General features: G+C 37.5%; 1 protein-coding gene across 1 annotated transcript in view; it reads left to right on the top strand.

The window, feature by feature from the left end:
- Window positions 1–10,143: 10,143 nt before the first annotated feature.
- Window positions 10,144–15,902, top strand: part of CCDC172 (coiled-coil domain containing 172) — a 45,398-nt gene continuing 39,639 nt past the window's right edge. Inside the window, exons 1-2 of the mRNA XM_019725305.2 lie at window positions 10,144–10,222; window positions 10,430–10,515. Coding sequence (XP_019580864.1) covers window positions 10,144–10,222; window positions 10,430–10,515 — 165 coding nt within the window. The remainder of the gene's footprint in view (window positions 10,223–10,429; window positions 10,516–15,902) is intronic.

Genomic DNA, 15,902 nt, shown 5'->3' with positions numbered 1-15,902 from the left:
AACCAATCCCAAGTAGTTCCATGGCATTAAGTCACAGAGGAAATCAAACTGTCACTTTTCACTTCCTTTGTCCCTCAGTATCCCAGGTTAGGAGACAACTGACCCTGAAAGAGTCAGACATTACCCGGTGCCACCCCACCGTCAGTTTCTGAAAGACCCTTCTGCTCTCTCTGGGTTCCCTCCACTTGAGGATCCATGCTCTGTCTTCTTCCCCTGGAGATGTCATTACATGAGTAAGATTGGCATTCTCTCTCTCTCTTTTTTTCTCTCCTTTCTTTCTACTGCCCTAATTCTTGCCTCCTTTTAACTACTTCATCTATTTGATACTGGTAACTACTAAACCAAAGGGGAAGAATTGAAGGTCTGCAGTATTCCAGAAAGTTTTTGAGATATGGACCTTCTTTAAGTTTTTTCTATATCACTCAGATTCTTTCCTCTCACATCTCACTTTTTTGACAGTAACACACTCAGTTTTATTTTATGAGAATGCTACACTCAGGTATGACATTTAAAATATGTAATCACTGTGGTAGACAGGATAATGGCCCCCAAAGATATCTGCATCCTAATCCCTGAAACCCATGACTGTATCACCTTACATGGCAAAAGGGACGTTGAAGATGTGATTAAAGACTCTTGAGATGGTGAGATCATCTTGACGTATCCAGGTGGGCCCAATGTAATTACAAGGGTCCTTATAAGAGAGCAGCAGAGATGTCAGAGGAGAGAGATTTGAGGATGCTAGATCGCTGGCTTGAAGGTGGAGGAAGGGGTCAGGAGCCAACGGATGCAGGCAACTTCTACAAGCTGAAAAAATAAGGAAACAATCTCCTAGAATCTCTAGAAGGACTGCTGATCCTTTGAGATCAGCAAAGTCAGACGTGTTAGCCTAGTCAGACCATTTTTGGACTGGTGACCTTCAAAACTGTAAGATAACAAATTTATATTGTTTTCAGCCACCAAGTTTGTGGTGACTTGTTATAGCAGCAATAAGACAATGCACCTACAGGCCCAAGCACTGAGAAATCAGAACTACCCTGAGCAGGTGTTAACCCTTAGTTGCTGGATTGTGCGAGATCTGCGTCGTCATGGAGATGGGACAGCCCTGTGGTGGAAGTTGGCACTGGAGGGCAAGGGTCAAGGTTGTTTACCAACCACTGTGGGAGCATTTCAATAATTTTACAATGGGCGAACCAGTGCACACCCTTCTGCAGATGTAGAGTGGATTCTGGCATCATCCCTAAGGCGTTGATATTAACCTATAACCAAAATGGCCAATGCAATGATTCTAATGGATTTGTAGCCTCTTTTTATGTGTCCTACATTGGGCTTTTCCAGAGCGTGAACAGGGATGACTTTTCACTTAAAGGCTTTTATCACTAAATTTTTAGTTGTTTGTTTGTTTTTCCAATTTACTATCTGAACTTGCCATCTGTAAGTATCGAGTATTTTTTTCTTTCCTTCCTCCTATTTTCTCTTTTATTTTACTCTGTCTCTCCTATCTCCATCTGAAAACAAGTAAAATAGGGGGAAAAGAGAGTCAGTGTCTTGCTCAAGGTCATCTAGCTAATTATCAACCAAACTGAGCCCTGGACCTGGGTCAACACCCTCTATCTCCAACCAGTGATGTGTAGTCACTTCCCCACCAAGGGAACAGTGCTTAGCGGTTGTCTTCTTATTCTTAAAATGCAATCATTCCCCTACACAACCCTCTTATGACCTTTCACTGCATAGTGAATAAAATCTGAACTCCTTCCATTGCCTTCAAGGCCCTGCGTGATTGGGCCCTGACCATTTCACCAATCCCATCTGCACAATGATCCCACTGGCTTCCTCTCTGTTCTTCAGATGCCAGTTCTGTCCAGGCTGAGGGACTCTGTAGAAGTGGAAATGTGTTGTCCACACTGTCTATGGTAGGTGTCTGCCCCACACTGTTAGATTTTATACCAACACTTCCACCATGTGTATTGAATTAATGAATGTGGAGTTTGCTTCTTGTTTCCCCTGTAGGCTGCATGAATGCAGAGAACTCATTCATCTTGTTCATTGTTGTGGCAGAGCCTGGTACACAGTAGTTCTTCAATGCACAGTTAGTGAATGATGTTTGTGGTCATTCCTGATGGCCTCACCCTAAAGCCATATCACCATTCTTAAAGGCACAGAATTCCCAGTTTGTCTTGTAAACCACTGAGACAGGCAGCAGCCAATCAGATGCTGGGACTGAATAAAGGAAAGACAAGTTGTCTGGCCAGTTACATAAAACAGGATAGCGGGCACTTAAAGGAAGTGGAAACTAGTTTTCTGACCTCTGCGGTGATCAGCTTACACTGTGAAGCAGGAGCCATGAATCCCCTTATCTACTTCTAGATGAGACTATTATGTCTCACTTACAGTTACAGCCTTCTGGACTAAAATATCATATTTTATGAGTAATAGCATCTGTAAGTAAGATAAAAGACATCACAGAAGAAAATGAGAGCATTTAAAATACAACAATTACCGAAATAAAATCATCTTTAGGACATTCTTCTGACAAGTTCTCTTAGGTTTTATTAATTTCTTCTAAGGATATCACCATGAATCTTTTTTATGGGTGTTTGGATCCCATGTGCACAATCCTTGCATCTATTCACTGGAGGCTAAGCTACAATAGAGTACAGGATCTCAGCTGTTTCTGCTTTTCTCCATGATAACACCTTGAAAAAGGAAATGGTAAAGGTAGATTATCAAACAGTTTAAGAAACCCATGCATGGACACATTTTACAAGTAGAATAATGAGCTAGAACAGGCACAGAGTTACAAGACTGCCAAATTTCAAATGATGATATATACACCACTTTAGTAATTCTAATATTTTGCAATATTTCCATATTTGTTTTCAGATATTTAAATTCCTTTCACTCTGTTTATTTATTCCCTTCAATACTATCCCTAAACTGCTTACTATTATGAAATATCATGAAATAATCAGCTTATTCTGTTTGAAATGTTTCTTAGTGACCTCTTTTATTTAAATGTTAATTAATTGTTTCCTTTAACTATCTTACAGATTTTCCATCTTCTATTATCAACACACTTGCAATGTCAAATAAAAGATAAAGTTTATGAGCCATGTAAACTATGATAAAACATGCTGAACTGTCTATGGCATTGTGAAAATAATGGCAGTGTTTGACTTTTATAATGTTAAGCTATTGTACTAAGGCCACCAAAGTCATTTTAAACATTGGAAATGTAAAGTAGTTGTATCTTGATGAATGAGCAATTTTGAAAATTGTTTTAAGGAAAAACAGAATTTATGGTTCACTCTATATATACACATGTATGTTTATATGTACATTAACTTTTTTTCAAACTTTCCAGGGTCACTGTGAATAACAAATATATAGTAATAGAAATATTAAAATTTATCCAAGATTTCCAAATAATCACTATGACTAATTCACTCAGATTAATAGACATATTCATAGAAATTTAGGGTAGAATCTGTTGATTGTTGGTATAAATTTGGACCCATTGAACAACTAAAGAGTTGATTATTTACTAAATAACCATGTTCTAAATAGGAAGGCACAGAATACAATAATGACTAAAACAGGTAACTGGTAAGAAAAAAATACCTTAAATTTCTCTTTTAATTCTTTCTATGTAATCCTAAACCGTTTAAATTTATTGTCATGGAAATGACAACTTGATACAACCAGATTTCAAGCCCCATGTTTTATTCATCTTTGTAATTCCAAATTCTTACTTGCCTTACATATAGTATATACCCAATAAACAGATACTGAATAAACAAATGAATCGTACAAGGTGGAGAAGAGTGGTTTCCAAGTTTTGTTTTGTTTTGTTTTCTGGGGTCAACAGGCTAATCTCTGGGGTAGGGCACCTGCGCAGCCTTCCTGGACCTTATGCTGGGCTCTGGGCTCTGACACTGTGAAAGTCCAAGTTTACCAGCTACGCTACATTTTTTTTTGCTTCCAAAGATTTTGATATTTAATGACTCCTAATGTGTTAATGGAATTTCTTTATGTAGTATCTTTCGCAACCAAAACAAGTTTGTTTTTTTCATAATTTCTATAATGAGCATTGATTGATGAAAGTGTTTCTTAAAAAGTATGTTTTTCTTAATCAGTAATTAAGAAATGAGTTTACTTAAATTTCTATTATAAAAGTGTGAAACTTAAAATAAAATTGACACCTTAAACATTTATATTTATATATGACTTTATCATATATCAGTATGTGTGTACATGTATGTATGTGTGTTTTATCTATATCTATGTATCTCTCTGTCTCTCTCCTTATTTATAGCTACCATCTATCTATCTATCTATCTATCTATCTATCTATCTATCTATCTATCTATCTATGCATCTATTATATATCTATCTGGCTTCCTACCTACCTATCATTGGTCTTTCTAATATCCTTAATGGAGAAACCCTCTTGCAGCAGATAAACTGCCCCAGGCCAGCTCTGTACTCTAGCTGTTATGCCCTTTCTTTAAACTCTTACTACAGAGTTCAATATAGAAAACAGATAAAAGAGGAGTTGTTTTAACTGTAGTAGTTGAAAGCCACTGGTGAACAAAAAAGATCTTTCATTGAAGCACAAGGAATTAGGAGGGAGTTCCAGGCCTAGCTCTGACCTTAATAGCCTGTGCAATGTTGGGACAATCCATCAACCACCACAGCCTCAGTGTTAATATCTATATATAAAAAAAGGGATTGTCAAGATATTTTCTAAAGTCTGTTAAGTGACTAAAAATGCTTTATTAAAATAGAAATAAATCAGTCATTTAAATTTTTAAAAAACTCAGATAACTATTTCCCACAATTTAACTTTCAAGCTCTGTAGTATAGGTTGAATTGTGTCCCCAAAATAATAGGTTGAAGTCCTAACCCTCAACAGCTCAGAATGTGACTTTATTGGGAAATAGGGGCATTGCAGATGTAGTTAGTTAAGGTCCCACTTGAGCAGGATAGGCCCTTATCCATTATAATATGACTGGTGTCCTCATAAGGAGAGAAAAAGAGACAAAGAGGCAGAGACACGCAGGAGAACTCTCAAGGGAGAAGAGATCGAAGTGATGCATCTATAGATCAAAGAACCCATAAGATTACCAGTAAGGACCAGAAGCTAGGAAGAGGCAATGAACAGCTTCTTCCTCAGAGGGCCCAGAGGAACCAACCCCGCGGACACCTCGATTTCAGACTTCTGACCTCTAGAACGATGAGAATAAAATCTTGTTGTTTTAAACCACCCATTTGTAGTATTTCATTATAGCAGCTCTAGGAAATTAATATAAATATTAAGAAACTAATATACTGCTTTGTATACAAATTTCATTTTTAGTTTTACATAGTAGATAGGTAGCTGGTTAAATAAGCATTTACAACAAGGGATGATCCATTCTCAATTATTTTTCCTTAGGTCACATTTAGTTTTAATTCATTACAGATGCATTGCACTACTAATCCAAATTCTAGAAGCCTGAAAACGTCTTCAGAAAAGTTATTAATTTGTTGGTAATAAGCATTTTTTAGGAAATGTATCTGCCTTGAAATGAAACACAGCTGCTGAAATGGTGTCATTTTCGCCAGTGTCTAGTTTTTGGAGGCAGTAAATGAAGTGGTGAAGGGTAACCTTGAGAGAGTATCAGGGTTCAAATCCCGATTCTGCTACTTCTTAGCTATTGTATGTGACCTTGGACAAATTACTTAGCTCTCTCTGCCTCGGTTCTCCAATGTAATGTGGAAATAGCAAAAGCATAGGGTTGTTGGATTGACTAAAAGACATTTTTTTTTAGTACTTCTAACCCACTGTCACAGATTGACTGCATAAAACAACTCTGACATGCCATTCACCTGCTAAAAAACTTTACATGGTCCTCCATCACATAGAGAAAATGTTAAACACTGTCCAAATGTCAGCTCTATCTTCCTTTCTGCTTTTTTTCTCCCCTACTCACTATCTGTTGAAGTCCCACCCTCCTTGAAAATCCAGCTCATGTTTCATCCCCTAATGATAAGCCTTCCCAGAACACCTACAACAGACTTATTCTTTCTCCCTCTGCCGTATTCCCATAGCACAAGGGTGAAACTCTTGTACACATCCTGCCTATGACTTATTGTGCATGCTATGTCCAATTTATTGATTATGACCTCCAGGAGGGCAGGGCCTGTACCTTTCAATCTCCTATAGTATCTAACAGAGATTTTTACACTTAGTAGATACTCAATAAATGGTTGTTAAACTTGGTTGAACCCACATTTTTTTTCTTTTTCTTTTTGGCAGATGCCCTAAGGAAAACGTAAGATAAATAAATTACTTTTCTTCTTTTCATTGCAGTATATATGCCCTGGGCTAGTGGGTTTTTGCAAGCCTGTTTTAGAATTTAGGGAAGTCATCAATCTAAGGAAGGAGAGGCAATGCATTTTAAATCACAAGAGCAATATAGCCTTATATAAGGCCTTCTAGCAAAGCAATTATCAATGGTTCAATAACCCAGGTGCTAGTTGTTGAACAAAGTGTTACTATGAACAAAAGTCTAAGGTGGAGAGACAATGAATGATCTTAACTTTTATATTCCATAGGTATGCAATTCAATGAAACATGTACAGATGGAAAGTTTAGATCTGAGAATCATACGTGGGTATCATAATGCAAATAATTGGCTTTCTTTCTGAAGAACATCTGTTGAAACATCTGAAAGTAGTTGTTTATACTGCTGCCAAAATGCTGAAAAATATAATAATTCTCCAAAGAGGTTAGAAATATCCGGGGGAAGAAAAATACTTCTTATGTAGCTCCGTTTTTATTAAATCCTGTTGTTGTTTCTCTAATGTGGCACATAGGAGATGCTCAATAATATTTGTCGAATGAATGTTGAATAAATAGCAGAGATTCATTAAACAGTTGTTGAGTGAATCATTTTTTTTTTTTTTAGACTTATAAGATACATTTCCAGGAAATAGTATGCCCTAGTTTTACCATGTTGTATATCATTTTTATTCAGCATAAATGAAAGTAATGCTACTCTTGCTCTGGTGAATAGCTATAAGAAAAATATCTTAACATTATAGAAAATGTATGAATAAAGCTAGATGTATGATAGCAATATTTTAATACCTTAGTATGTTACTTGTACTCATTATAATGAAACATTTAAAATTTGAGTTGTGGGTTTGCATAATCAGGTTTGCTTTAATAAATAAAATAAAATTAAAAAAAACCTTGCTAATGTCTATAGCTGTGATTCCTCTAAGCAGATTCAAATTTAGGATTTAAAAAAGTACCAAAATATTCTGGGATGTGAAAAAGACTGCAGAAGATGAAGAAGCCATTTCTCCTCATACCCCCTTTCCTTCCCAGAATTTCTAGCAGCTCTCTCGTCTGTACTCCTGTGTGAGTGAGGTGACTGGGCTCCCTAAAGGCTGCCCAAATTTCCCTCTGCCAGAAAGAACATGTTAAATAATAAATGTAAGTTTGAATGTAACTAATAACATTAGAATGTTAAAGAGCAGCCTGCTTTTGAAAACCAGCCTCCTTGTGAGGATACTCTCTGTGCAAGTCCATGGGAAATAATTCTGAAGGGAGTGATATTAATTAGTAATATAATTTATCTTCTGGAAGCCCTAGTCTTTGATGGCCATCGTGGCACAGTTCATAAGCCTCAAAACGAATGCTCAAAGAAAGTGATTCAAAACATAATTTCAGCTTTGTTTTTCATCCTTGAACAGATAAAAGAGTCAAATTTATTTCAGTATATCTAAATTTTACACATACATTTATATGATGGAGATTTATGAAGTTATAAAAGTGTGTTTATGAAGAGTTTTCAATGAAATGGTAAAATGCTTGTGATGTAATAAGAGGGAAAAGGAGCAGAATCTAAAATTAAATTCATGGCCTCTGATCTCATATTTCTTGGTTTCTGATCTTACTCTGCCATGTACTAGATAAACAACCTTGGCAAGATACTTAACTGTTCGGTGCCTCAGTTTCCTCAACTATACTATGAAGATAATAGTGAAAATCATTTCAAAAGGATATCGTGTCCAGAACAGTGCCTGGAAAATACTCAATAAACAATAATAATAATAAGTAAAAAATAATGTAACTTACAATATTTTCAAGTTTGTAAAGGAAAAATGCAAGTTGAGGATGACTACCTGGAAGGCAATAACTGAAGTATTATTGTTTCTGAATGAGATGTTTGTGGGCAATTCTTTTCTACTTTGTTATACTTCTCAGTATGTATTTTAAAATAAAGTTTAAAACTTAAGTTTTAAGCATGCATGGCTTGATGGAAATTAAGTTTGAAATTTGGAATAGGTTAAAATTTATAACCAATTATACTACGAATTAATGAAATATTAACTAAGTATTATACAGATGATGTGACAGAATTTATATTTACCTTCTTTTACTTTGTTGTAAATACATTCTAACTAGGAATTACTTTTTCAAGTTTACCAATGTCAATTTAACATTCAGAAATAAACTCAAATGTTTATTATAATCTTAATATTTTGACCTACTAAAACTAAAAAATTATTTTTTAATTTAAAAAATTCCCAAAGGTGCCTTTCATGTTTAAGCTCTAATTAGCAACCACTCTGGTCTCTGACACATATTGTGCAGATATTGAAGTGTTAATAATACTGCAGCTTGATTACAAAAAGGCAATGATTAATTTTAAAGCAGACAAAAAAGGTATGTCCTGATTACAAAGGAATGATTAAAGCGGAATGTCAGACATTGCACATTTATAGCAGTCTTTGCCATAGTCAAAGGATAAGACTTTGCAAAAGTTTATATTTAGAATCACGGATACTGCCTACTTTATAATACTGGGTGTTTGTGCCTTGGAGATAGATCACCCTGACTCCAAAGGCCTAAGGCCTTTGGGGGACACATGGCCACAGGAAAATGTAAGGGTGATGGTGTATTTTGGAAGGTTTAACACCGTAGTTTCTTTTTCTTTTTTCTTCTTTTGTTTCCTTCCCTTCCTCCCTGATTCAATTGCTCTTGTTTTCCCAAGGTTGCATACATACCTCATTAATCTGGTCAAGAACATGGACTTAAAAGAAACTTGCAGCCCTTTGACTTCTAGAAGCGGACAACCAGGCTGCAACTAACTCCCCTGCAATTTTCCACCGGATGACGCATGAATCGCCCCTCCAACTGAGTGGAGATACCATGAGCTCCCAAAGAACTGGATGGACCCCAGGATGGATTTTTTTGGGCGTCAAGCCCCAGGAATCGCTTAACTCGCCCTTCCCTTTGTTCTGCCTCTTCTTACAGGCCTGTATCAAACCTTCCGGCTGTTCTAGAAATGGGGAAGATGGCCTTGGAGGCCGGAGTCTGCCATCTTCCCAGAAGACTGGCATTTTGAATAAACCTCCTTTTCTTCCCGCCAACCTTTGTCCCTGGGACTTCGGCGTTTGTGGGGCAAGCAGCAGAACCTGGGATTGTCGGTACCAAAAGCACCCGAAGGCAAATGGGCCAAAGGAGGCGCCGTAGTTTATGTCCCTCCGACGCCGGGCCGACCTGAGGCGTTGCCTCAGCCTCCCCGAAGGCCTCCACCGGCGACGTCGTCAGTAAGGACAGGTTGTGCTGACAGGCGGGGCACTGTGAGGACCTTCTCTCCAAGAGAGGGGACTGAGAGGTAAAGGCTGAGCGCAGAAAGGGCCGCTGCCCAGACCTGCTCGAAGCCAAGGCTCAGGGCCTCCATTTTTCTTTCCCGCCGGCACAAAAACGGAAACCGGAGACAGGGGCCGAGGCCTGGGCTGAGGGGACCTGCATTCAGCCCGGGAAAAGCAGAGTGTGAGACGGTTCTCACACGCGGAACGAGGGCGTGAGAGGGGGCAACACCGGGTCTGTCTGTTAGAACAGGACACAAAGGCCGGGCGGTGGGATGGGCGGCCCGGGCGGCACCCCTGGGCCGGGCCGTCGGGTCCTCTCCCCGGCCTGCCTCGGGCTCCGTCCTGGGTGTGGGCAGGGGACCCGGACTTGGAGGTCCATATGGGAATAGTCTCAGAATAATCCTTATTTATTGTGCTTTCCAGGAGCTTCAGAGGCGGTTATAAAATATTTAAGGGCAAAAAAAGGATCCGCAGGCGCCTGTGCCGGAGATGAGTTTGGAGTCCTTGTTCCAGCACATCATCTTCTCGGAGCAGCGGGCGGAGGAGAGTCGCCGCCTGATGCGACAAGGTCGGTGGGGTCGTTTGCACGGGACCTGTGTCTCCTTCAGTGGGGAGCTTGGAGCAGAAGTAAATGCCCAACGTAGTGGTCTGAGCAGTTAGGGGAGTGTGCTCTCCACGTCGAGGGGAGAGACAGCTGAAAGGTGACTGTTCACAGGCCACCGAGATGGGGACTCGAGAAAGATTGATGTGTTTAAGGATTTACTTTGTATTACAGTCAGGTCGGAAATCAACAGATGCCGTGAAAAACTTAAGAAAGCAACAGAGGAGCTGAATGAGGAGAAAATCAAGTTGGAAACTAAGGTACTGACCTGTGGCGTGTGCTCATTATCATTTGAAAAAGTCTGTTTTAACTTGACTTTTGGAAGATACTTAACGAGTTGTCCTTCAAGTAGGAAGCAGGTTACTGGCCTGATTAGCATATTGTATGTTGCCTGGGAATATTTAAAGTTTTGAATCCAGTGACACGTTCCATTCTAATATGAATTTGACCTAAAGAAAGCAGTTTAAGTAATAAGGCATTCATTGGCCATATTGTGGGATGGTTAACATTTTAAAAGAGCACAATGTCATTGGAAAAATAATTGTTCCATAAGTAGTTGGTGCACTATGTACATTTTGAGTAATAAATAATTTAAGCAGTGTGCTATGTTGATGTAACAGTTGAATGTAGCTTTCAAATGAGTCTCTGCCTTTTGTTTTTCAACTCTCTACCACATTTTGTACTTGCCTGTCATCCAAAAGCTTAATTTTTCTACTAGCATTTCTCCTTTTTCTGTAGCATTTGTAAAGTTCTGTTGTTGTAAATAGAAGCAAGGGAATCTGATGGTTTCTTGAAGGAGGATTTTGAAGCGTGCCTTTTGGACAGGCAAATTAATAGGACAGAAACATTCCGGTCAGGGGAGGATCTGAAGGAAAGGGAGACATACCCAACGCATATTGGGAGAGAAGTCACCCAAAGCAGAGGACTGATATCTGGGAAGAGGAGGAAACCATCGCAGGTTTTTGATTAGGAAGCAGGAGCGATAAAAGTGGTTTTCAGAAAATCTCTCTGAGTTCTGGGAGGAAGAGAGCTATGAACATCGTCCAGGTATATCACAATGAAGGCCTTGCTATGAGCAGGGGCAGACAGTCATACAAAAATATTTATTCAACTCCTAAAGATCACTAAGCAAGCAGTGTGCAATGGGAAATCTGTTTGAGGAAGTCTGTTTGCCTTAAAATATGTCTGTCTTAACTTACCACTGAGGAACTTCCAGTTCTCTTTTCGAATAATGTAATTATAGATCTTTTCTCTACCAGGGGAGCTTCTGCTCTTCCACGTCTTGCTCAGGGATCACCTGTGAAGCCCTCCCTTGGACATCTTGGAAAAATTCTTTCATTATAACATTCAGTGCATCACCTTACAATTAAGCAACAATTTATACTTGTGTTTGTGTTTGTATCTTTCAATTTTGTGAGCAGTATCGCTGGAATTTTTTTCTTACCCATTTTTTTTATTCCCACAGCCTTTATCCAATGCCTAGCATTAGTATATATTAGCATTTTAAATGACTTAATGAGTGCTAATAATGAGATAATAGGGAGAGTGCTGTCTTTTACAATAGAATTTGAAACTATTACTCAGTAAGATCTTAGGTCCTGTTTTGCCTGAATAGCAGATAGACTAGCTGTTAACAATGCTAAAAGCTGATGGGATGGGCAAAGCATTAAAAATGTCATGATATACTTTAGCTTTCTTTTTCTTTAGAAAACAATTAATATACTTTGAGGACTGGTAACTAGAAGCTATTAGAAGTAATAGGCAAAACAATTAGGTAATGCATAGATAGCTACCACTCATTCAGCACTTGCTTTATGCTGGGCACTGATCTAAATACCACACCTGTATTAACCCCTTTAATCCTGCCAGGAATCCTGTGATAAGGCACCATCATTTAATCCCCCTTTATAGGGGAGGAAACACAGAGGTTACATGACTTATCCATGGTATATAACTTAAAAACAAACTACCATAATGAAAGTACGACAGTATATTTTATTAAAACAGATTTCTGAGCTCATCTTAAACTTTTTTTCATGAAATTCACGTATAATGTATGTGAAAATTTTGCGTAGAGTTTAGGGCAATATTTTTAGAAGGGCACTTATGTAAGTTTTTGTACAAAAATGTATTTTTCCTGGATTGATGAAGATATTGACCTGACAGATAGCAAATGTTAAAAAAAAAAAAAAAAAAGATTTGCTATTTGAATACCTTCTCTGAAAAAAAATTAGGTTTACTCTTTGTAATATTTTATTTGTTGGCAGCCTCTTTTGCTGGAAAATGGAAATGTAATTTGTTGATATATACATGTACATAAAAAATGTAGATTCAAATATTTATACCTGAGAGGAGAGCAAATCCCTAACATTGTTTAGAAACATTTGCTGAAATTACTAATTAGTATAGGTTCGTAAATGTGTATTGCTTTTTAATCAGCTCGTGTATGTGGGTAATAATGCAATTGCATCTTATTAATAAAATTAACATAAGAAGGTCACATTTCATACAATACTAGTTTGTAATTAAAATAATTTGATTTATGATATAGTCAAAATGGTGTGTGTGTATGTAGGTGTATAAAGACTTTAAAAGTAGAACCACAATCATAACGTAAGTGACTGATGGGAAGAACTGAAGAAGTAATCATAAATTGATTTCTTGTTTTTTATTCTCAGAGTTAATTATATGTCTGCCAATAACAATGAAAATATATTTACTTGAATATTTGACTTGGCATTTATTGACCAATGTATCAAGTAGAAGCAGCAAAAAGAGAAACTAGAATATAATTTGAATAGGCCAGTGCTTCAGCTCCGTGTATAGTAATACTTCAGAAAATATTTTGGGCATTTATTTTGAAAGTTGCCTGTGGTCAAAAAATGTATTTAGGAAGTACAGTATTCATTTTTCTTCTGTTCTTTAAAACCTAGGTAGCATGTAATTAGAACTTGAATGATAGCATTTGCCTTTCAGGGCTCGATGAGTCCTTTAAAATATATGGTTGCAAAAGTCTCAGATTATACAGTATGAGTACTTCGTGAATTGGACAGCTACAGCATGCCTGGTTAGGTTTGGTAATATGAAAACAGAAAGACAAGAACGGGCCCTGGATTTGCATTAATGCTTACCAATATACCAGAGCTTGTGATGGGCAAGGAAAGGTTTTATTGATGACAATGCAAATCAAAATTAAGGGCTCACAGAATATTTGTAGCTTCTTTTAAGCATCTAAAAGAGTTTTCTTTTAGTTTTATTATTTTAAAGAATATAGTTAAAATTTGCATATAGCATTTAAACTTTATAAACATACCATATGAAACCTAATATAGTATCATACTCCCTTAAGAGGAAGTAAATGAAGGAAAGTCTGCGGTAATGTTTATTTTTTTCTTCTCCCAATTTTAACTTATTGCGTAAACATCATAACAATAATCAAATTTTATGAACTTTTTATTAGTTTCAGGTGTACAAAACATTGCAAGTTAGACATTTCACCCTTCACAAAGTGATAACTCCTCTCCCCCAATCTATTGAGCCCCTCTGATGTTGTATATATCTATTACAATTCTATTGACTCTATTCCCCATATCTCATGACTATATATATATATATATATATATATATATATATATATATATTAACTTATAGTTGACATACAACATTATTCAGCTTCAGCTTCAGGTGTACAGCACAGTGGTCAGGCATCTACACCGTCCATGAAGTGGTCTCCCTAATAAGACATGTGCCCGTCTGACAGCCTGTAAAATCTTTACAACATTGTTGATTATATTCCCCAAATTGTCTTTCATATCCCTGTGGCAGTATTGTAGTAGCAATTTATGCTATCTAATCCCTTCCCCTTCTCACTCATCCCTACCCCCTTCCATCTAGCAATCATCAGTTTTTCCTCTCTATCTCTGAGACTATTTCTGTTTACTTTGCTCATTTATTCAGTTCTTTAGATTCCACATATAAGTGAGATCATATAGTATCTGTCTTTTTCCAACTGACATTTCATTTAGCATAATGTTCTCTAGGTCCATCCATATTGTTGCAAATGATGAGATTTCATTCTTCTTTATAGCCGAGTAATACTCCATTGTATACTTGGACCACAGTTTCCGGACCACATCGGAAAATGTACCACAGTTTCTTAATCCAGTCATCTGCCGATGGGCATTTTGGTTGTTTCCAAATTTTGGCTATTGTAACTAGCACTGCAATAAACATAGGGGTGCATATATTAGCATCTTGGATTTCTCTGGATACATACCTAAAAGTGGAATTGCTGGACATAAGGTAGTTCCATTTCCAGCTTTCTGAGATACCTCCATACTGATTTCCATAGTGTCTGCACCAGTCTGCAATCCCACCAGCAGTGCACCAGGGCTCCCTTTTCTCCACAACCTTGCCAGCACTTGTTTGTTTATTTGTTGATGATAGCTATTCTGACCGGAGTGAGGTGGTATCTCATTGTGGTTTTTATTTGTTTCTCTAATGATTAGTGAGGTTGAGCAATTTTTCATATCTCTGTTGGCCATCTGTATGTCCTCTTTAGCAAAACGTCTCTTCTTGTCCTCTTGCCAATTTTTTAATTGAATTGCTTGGTTTTTTGGTGTTGAACTGAATGAGTGTTTTGTAAATTTTGGATATTAACCCCTTATCAGATGTATCATTGGCAAATGTCTTCTCCCATTCAGTAGGCTGCCTTTTTGTTTTATTGATGGTTTCTTATGCTATGAAAAAACTTCTAAGTTTGATGTAATCTCATGTTTATTTTTTCTTTTACTTCCCTTACCCAAGGGGATATATCAGTAAAAATATTACTCGGTAATGCCGTGTTTCACCAAAAATAAGACCTAGCTGGATCATCGGCTCTAATGCGTCTTTTGGAGCAAAAACTTATGTAACATAAGACCGGGTCTTATATTGTAGTAAAATAAGACAGGGTCTTATATTAGTTTTTGCTCCAAAAGACGCATTAGAGCTGATGGTCCAGCTAGGTCTTATTTTCGGAGAAAAACGATATTGACCACTATAGCATAGTATAAACAGAAGGAAGAAGGAAACAATGAGGATATAGGAAGGTCTGAAGACTTATTAGGTTGGTGGAAAAGTAATTGCGGATTTTGCAATTGTTTTAACCTTGTATACCGCAGTTACTTTTGCACCAACCTAAGAGTAACGGGAAACTGAAGACATGGTTTACTAAAAGTAGTCTCCTAGCTTTATTTCAACAAATTTAACAAGTATAGGTCATGTTTAATGAAGTTATTAATAAGAATGCTTTATTTCCTTGTTCTTTTGCTTTACCAGTTAGGTAGCTTTATGCCAGCAAGGTAATAACTTGAGTTGGGAAAAGTTTCCCTGTAATCATTTTCGCCACTCATGACTAAAGATCCATATCAGTCAGCCAGCAGGTTAGGATGAAGAGTATGTGGCCTTTGCCCTCGAGGTACTTAGAGTCAAGCCAGAGGTTACCCCTTCCTTGGAGAGGAAGCTCTATCAGTTGTGGACAAAGAAGGGGCTCTAATAAATCTAACTGAAAGTCACCTCGCAGGGTGATCTGATCATAAATTCCTAACTGGGCAGGTTATGGTGGGTACTCATGCCTCAGGCCTAGAATTTCCCTAGTAAAAGGTTA

Source organism: Rhinolophus sinicus, linkage group LG07 (genome assembly GCF_036562045.2).
Source record: "Rhinolophus sinicus isolate RSC01 linkage group LG07, ASM3656204v1, whole genome shotgun sequence".
Taxonomy (NCBI): Eukaryota; Metazoa; Chordata; class Mammalia; order Chiroptera; family Rhinolophidae; genus Rhinolophus; species Rhinolophus sinicus.
Note: the sequence above shows the minus strand (reverse complement) of the source record. Positions and strands in the feature narration are given on the sequence as shown.